This window comes from Phaethon lepturus, unplaced genomic scaffold, assembly GCF_000687285.1.
Source record: "Phaethon lepturus isolate BGI_N335 unplaced genomic scaffold, ASM68728v1 scaffold56981, whole genome shotgun sequence".
In the NCBI taxonomy this organism is placed as follows: Eukaryota; Metazoa; Chordata; class Aves; order Phaethontiformes; family Phaethontidae; genus Phaethon; species Phaethon lepturus.
Window position 1 is genome coordinate 1,282 of NW_010518169.1, and position 7,138 is coordinate 8,419.

Sequence of the window (7,138 nt, forward strand, 5' to 3'; positions counted from 1 at the left end):
ACTAGAAACCTAACCTGCAACTAGACTGTTGAATTAACGTCTGGAAGGGTTTGTTTCCTTCTCTTTCCCCCACCTCCTTAAGACTTTCTGTCTTACAGGATTTGTTTGCAATCTGCTAGCTGAAGCTCTGAGGCAAGTTTGCCAGATCTGGGGCTGCATCATCGTTCTGCACATCTGGAAGTGGTTTACGGGCTCTCATTCCTCCAGTGCAGCGTCTGGACTCTGTGCTGTTCCTCAGCAGCAGAAAAAGAAAAGAAAACCAGCACAACTCCAAAGTAAACTTTGAAGAGTTTGAAAAAGGAATTGAATCTTAAAACTGTTACTGTGCCCTGTAAGGCCCTTGTGCAGGGGACTTCAAAGGAGGATGATGGTGAAGGAAGCTTTGGCAAGAGTACTTACAGCTGTGGGCTATCTAGGATCCAAGTAAATAGCTCTACAGCTCTTCAGGAGAGAGGAGTTCCGAATACTGTGCTGCTTTGAAGAGGTAAAAAGACTAATTAAGCAGGAAATATCTGAGCAGTAATGTCACTGTTTCTGAGCTTTCCCTTCTGCAGCCCCTCATTTTGTTACAGGATTTGGCAACTGAGTTAGGGACTGCCAGGTTCCAGGAGCTAATGTCTACAGTCAGGAAAAACTGAGTAAATATTTGCAGGGGAAGAAATACTCCTCTCTTTCTTTAAAAACCAGTGAGTAATCAATCTGAGTTTCTAAGGCTTAGGAATGCTGTAGTTTTAGAACTCAAACTTGTATGAGAGTCTGTCTGAGTTTGGATTTTAAAGTTTAAAATGTGGTTCAGTTTGTGTGGATTTAATAATTTCTGAACATAAACAAAGCTGTGGCTATCCAACTTTCATTTTGCAGTGATCATCAGTATTGTTCATTACAAATGTTCATTAAAAGATAGTAGTCAGCTCTATGGAAATCAGTGGAAGATTGTGATTAGCTAAAGTGGGGTTAGAAAGTTACTCCAAGAGTGTAGGGGCTTCTGTTGTCTCTCTGCTTACCTAAATGAATAAACTTTTTAAATGGATAAGAAGACAATACTTGTGTGTAATGCATGAAAGAAGGGCTTTCTCAGCAGTGGTGTTTTGTTTTTTTTTTTAACTGATAAGCTTGATTTCCTCTCTATGTAAATTAATGCCACATGAAAAGAGTGGGCTGTTGGAATGTAGATAAGTGAAAGGACTTTCAGAAGTACTCCTTTTGCTATGATTTAGTCGTTTGTTAGGAGATAAATACATGCGAATATAAGTGGTTTGTAAACAAAGCCACATCTTAGCTTTTTTCATATTTTTATTGTCTTGTAACTTGTTAGTCGAAGTAGAAACTAATTTAGGATGCCGCCTGAACTTGAGCATTATCCAATGAGAGGCGGTCAGTTTTGTGACTCAGGTTTCAAGAATTCTTGCTGTTCTGCCTTCTCAAGGAGTTGGAATAAACTTCATTTTTATGTGTGCATAGAAACTGTCATATATTCTTGTCTGTGCTGTAATGTGTCCATATCTGTATGTATGGAAACAGGGAAAAGATTGGTTTCTGTCCTATGTACAGCTACCATAGCATAAAGGTTAGACCACATAGTTGTATGTAGTTTTCCCCTCCCCGCCCCAACTTCTGGTGCTGTTTTTTACTGTTAGGTTTTTTTGGTTTTGTTTATTTTTTTTTCATAAACAGTAGTTTTGGGTCCAGAATTCAAGTGGATGTTATATTTCCCATAATCCTGTATTTTAGGAATTATGTTCTGTCCTCTTGGGTATAAAGTCATGGCCACTCTTGGCCTGGTTTAGAAATACAATTTTCAGGAAGGCTACCTCATTTTCTTCAGCATCACAAATAATGTGCTCAGATACCAGCCTCATTGCACAAACTCTTCCCCTTACTGTTAGTGGAAGGATACTGCTGTTAGAAAATATTTTCACTATTGTTCTGAAATTTTCTGAGTCTGAAAGATACTGCTCCAGTATAAGATTCCCATATGTTTGGGAACTTACTCCAGCAAGAGATTAGTATTCGTGATTGTTGCTATGTTTTAGATGAAATCAGAGATAAATGTAAATGTATTTACAAATTGCATCAGTGAGTGTTTTAATACTTCTTTGCACATTACTTTAAAAAGTTTTTAGAAATCTTAGTTATTACTGATGTAGGTGATTGGATAGAATTTATTAAAATTCTGTTCTTTTCAACATACTCGTAGCCTAAATTAAAATACGTAATAGTTCTAGCCCAGAATATTAGTTATTTGTTCCAAAAAAGTTGTTTACAAAGATAGAATTCAGTTTTACTTTTACCAGGTCAACAGTAAAATTTGATTATGCAAAACTTGTCCCTGAAATAACTAACTAGTATTTACTGCTGGTATTAATGATTTTTTTTGCACTCTTTTTTTTTTTTTTTTTTTTTACCACAGATCACAGTTCTCATCCAACAGGACATATGGCTCTTTTAAAGAAAAGTAAGAGAAAAACATCTTAAATATGTATTTTTAAAAGGGGACAGAAATGTCAAATGCAATTTCTCATGCAGCTGTTGTCACAGCTGCATGCAAATTTATAGCTCTAGTTTTGCTAAATTTTGCTTACCTCTAAGTATACAAATAAGCTTTTTCCTGTTAACGAGGTCAGATAAGTATGACCATAAACTCCATTAATTTGAAATTACTCACCGCTTTACTGCGTGAGACTGGGTGGTCTGGAATTTCCCACTAAGAGTGCAGGTAGCTGCTGGTTTCATGTGAGCTGTGCCTAAAGCACTGAATCTGACTTTTTTACAGAACTCTGCACATTAATACTGTTCATACTCGCAGTTGAGGTGTAGCCGCAAGAAATTTGAGGTCCTCATCAACTGTCAGGGTCAGTGACTGAAAATGGACTGGTGTGTGCCTTCAGTTATGCACCCAAAATTTCTCTGAAGTCAAGGGGCTGTCTCCTCAGCTGGTTTAAATTAGTGCAGGTTCAGTGATGTATGTTTACCAATTTCAATTTATCCTCATGCCCAGTTCTGGCCAGTTGGCCCTTTTGATTGAAATAGTTCAAAACTTTGTTCCCTTTGCTCTTTTGTCCACCTTAAATACCTTTTCTGGTGGTGCAGAGTAACAAAGTAGTCCAATATAAAGAACTCCCATCATCAAAGTCACTGTTGATGACGATGATGTATTCCTTCCCTGTTGAACTCTGTGAAGTGTCCCGGTACCTGCTTGTGGTTGGTTTATGTTGAATAACTTAAACTTGTACAAGACAGTGTGGTAGGAACTGCAAATCAGAATATGCAGTAAGGTCTTTGCTGTTTTATGCTTTGTTTTGAATTTACTAATTAAAGTAACTGTGTCAAAATGTTTATGTATTTTTTCAAGTATTTTGAAACATGTCTGGTTTCAGTAGCATGCTGGGTTTGTTTTTCTAGTATTTGCAGAGTTTTGCTCAAATATGTCTTGATGATCTATACATTGAAATTGAAAAAAATTTCTCCTGTGTTTGAAGTTTTATCAGGGAATTGTGAGATAAGGGAAGGGCTAGGTAAAAATAATTAACTCATGAAGTCCTGTGATGTTAAACAGACAACAAACTAACCAAGAAAAGAAAATTCCAGGTTCCTGGTAAAATTCAGAAACATGTGAATTTCCTGGTATGGGTAACCCATATATATTGGGTGCTCAATGATTTAGTGAGCAAATTATCCTTGAAAATCAGATAGCTGGAAACTATTATAATGGGGGTGAGATACTATTGTGTTTTTAACATAAAAATTTTAGCTTCATCAAATAACAAGAGAAAGGAGAATTTGATAAACACAGCAAATACAGGTTATGATATGTACTGGTTGCAAATTGGATTTTTTTTAAAAAAACCGTTCTTGGGAATTCACTATTATACTGATTGTTAACAAATTCTGCCTTTTGTTTCAGTTAACCAGATCTTACTGTTACTTCTTGTCTTAACTGTGTGCGCCATTCTGTATAACAAAGTTCACCAAGTGCCATCTGCAATAAAGAATGAAACAGGTAAATGACTTGTACTTCTGTTTCATTTATGTTCTTGTTTTATATTCCTTATCTCTTCATTTGAACTGTGCTTTTTGTCTTATTGAATCCTCTTTGCCTTGCAGTAGATGAGCTACTCACTGTTGCATATGGTATGGGATGTGGTATTTTTTGCTTTTGAATTACTTGAATAAAATAGGAGATTGATAGTAATGACTTAAGAATTGTCATTCTGATTCCAATTTTTATCCAGATGTCACTGATGTAGATGGAAGCTGGAGTACATCCTTATCTGTGCTGAACGGTATTGGAGTTGTCAAGTGATAATAAACTTTGATCACAGTTTGCCCTTTTGGGAATGTTCTTGGCCCACCTGTTCATTTGATCATCAAATTTTGACAGAATTTAGAGCAGAAATTTTTGATGGAATTTTTATAGTGACAGAAACCTGCTAGGGTTGATGTGGTTGGACTGGTATTTAATGTTTACACTAATAGCTATTCACTGTTCCCAAGACAAGCAAACTGTCTTGGTATAAACCAATTTTTTCAGTATATTTTCATTGGGACTGTTATGAGTTTAATGGTTACATTTTAACCAGCATAAATATATTCATGTAAGTTCTGTAAGTTAATCAGTGCTAGGGATAAAAAGCTTCCTTAGCAGTAATGTGAACTGATTCGGTATTGTTCAGATTTTTTTTCTTTTATGATTAGCAACTTCCTGCTGGTACAAAATTTTGCACTATTCCTTTCTAGCCTGCTTACCAAAGAAGTGAAGCTCATGCAGTTGCACCATCTCTTCAACCTACCTCTTTCCTTTGATAATTTTGGAACCTATTGCTCAATCTGTACTAAATATAACTGAGAAGTCTCAAAGGTACTCAAACTTCTTCAGGCTTCATGTGATTAAGCAGCTACATGGAGAACAGGCTGAATTGTGCTCCTGCTGAGCAGAAGATGCCAAGAGCTCGGTTACATATCCAACAGTCCAGTCAACCTGCACATAGTTCTGGATTAGCGACAGCTCATGCTGTGTGCCTTACCCAATAAGGGTGTGTATAGGATGTGGTAAGGAAATGGGGTGATTGTGATACGATTCCACTGCTTATGGAACTACACACTCATTCCTATGACCCAGATCTGATACAAAAAGGTTCTTGATTTTCTATTATAATGTATAGTTCTGTTTCTTGTAGTTGATTTGGGGAGTCCTGAAGAAATGGAAGAAGAAATCCCAGTTGTAATCTGTGCTGCTGCGGGCAGAATGGGTGCAGCTATAGCAGCAATCAGCAGCATCTACAGCAACACAGAGGCTAATGTCTTGTTCTACATAGTTGGGCTGAAGACCACCATCCCGCATATTCGGTATATACCAGCCTTATTTTGTTTCATGCTATAGTTAGGACCAGGTTGTTGTTCTCCTTAGCATGGACATAGACTTTGGAGGCTTTTCAGGGAAATGTTTCTCTCTCTCATTTAAGTAGTGCTATTGGTAGCAATCCCCAGGATTCCCAACATGTAGGAAAAAGGACCATTTTGCCCTACGCAAGGCACTGACTGGTGTAAAGGGGTGTGAAATAGCCAGACCATGCCCACACCTGTGCCTGTTTGCCTTTTGTAGATCGGCTGCAGAAGAGTCTGTAGTAAGGTAAGTATATACATGCTTACTTGTCACAAGCCCACTTTATGGCACTGCGCTTAACCTCTCATCTGGTGCTGTGTCTTAAGCTTCAGAGTAGAAAAACTTGCTGTGTAAAGTTAATTTCAGCTAAGAGTGTGTATTAAAGTTTATAAATAGAGGCCCAAAGAAGCTTGTAATGCAAGTATGTTTGGGTGTTAAAATTTGCAAGCATTGTCTAAAAGAGGGGGAAAGTGTGAATCAAAACTAAAGCAGATTTCTTAGCAGTTCTGCACTTCTGTAGCCTGTGTACCCATAATTTGTGTCAAAGTGAAAAGATGTAATGAGTGGGGTTCCAGGGGGAGTTTTTCCCATCCCGTTCATCACTAACCTAGATAATAGAGTGAAGAATGTTCTTTATGAATCTGCAATTGGCATGAAGCTGGAAAAGAGACAGCAGATACATTGAGGGCAAGGGCTGAAAATAAACTAAACATGTTGAATTGGAAAAATGAACTTTAAAATGTGATGAAATTCAGTAGAGGTAATGACAAAGTAATATAGGTGGGAATGGCTGATTGTATTGGCTCAGAGTGAAGCAGGAGTTTGGTAGCACTGACTTGGAAAAATACAGAATTATGACTGATAACTGACCACACTGATTAAAAAAAAAGTGGGGGGGGAAAGCATGCATCATAGTGAATATACATGTTGCCACATATGACCACAGGAGATGTGAGGAAACTTTTTTATGATCTTGCAGACATTATTAATGCATCAGAAAGTGTGGTGTTTAGTTTTAGGTGCCTTCAGGAATGATTTAGAAGACAGGTCAGAGGAGGAAATAAGCAATGGTGTCAAGAAATCTGACAAAATAATGAAAAAAATTAGCTTAGTCTAAAGAAAATATAGTTAGGTGATGTGGTAGTCATCTTGAGGGATGTGAAACTGTAAAAGAGAGAAAACTAACATCTGCTTTAAAAGCACGGTACATAGGATAAGAAAAAAATGGTCTATAGCAAGAAAGCCTAGAAAAATAGCATTTAATGCTAGCGATGGTGAAAGATGTGTTGTTTGGGCAACATGTGGAGCCTCTGTTTTTGGCAGTGGTGTGAGGTGTTTGCTTTGTTGTTTTTTGGGGTGGTGTTGTGTGTTTCTTTAAGAACAGGTGAAACAAATGTCTGTGTGCAATAGCTGTGGACATAAGTGACTATCTTGGGATAGAATAGATCGAGTGAGCTTTCAAGGTCTCTTATTCTCCTATGAGTCTATGAATTTAATACTGGAAGTACTTGCCACACACTCAGTATTTCCTCTTTTTTATGACAGAAAATGGATTGAAAATTCTAAACTGAAAGAAATAAAATTTAAAGTTGTGGAATTCAACCCTATGGTACTAAAAGGAAAAATCAGACAAGATGCATCACGTCCTGAGCTACTGCAGCCTGTGAGTAAATGAACACTGCATAACAAATTTTCAGGATCTTTAATGCTTATTACAGGCTTTAAAATGTCACAGAATCACAGAATCACTAGGTT

The 7,138-nt window shown here is 37.2% G+C and overlaps 1 protein-coding gene across 1 annotated transcript; it reads left to right on the plus strand.

Moving 5' to 3' along the window:
- Positions 1-213: 213 nt before the first annotated feature.
- On the plus strand, positions 214-7,046 carry LOC104628122 (glycosyltransferase 8 domain-containing protein 2-like; the record flags this gene model as incomplete). The annotated part of the gene is made up of 5 exons (XM_010296609.1): positions 214-484; positions 2,411-2,455; positions 3,905-4,000; positions 5,178-5,346; positions 6,929-7,046. Coding segments are annotated over exons 2-5 (402 nt in total), but the record flags the coding sequence as incomplete, so codon positions are not given.
- Positions 7,047-7,138: the final 92 nt, after the last annotated feature.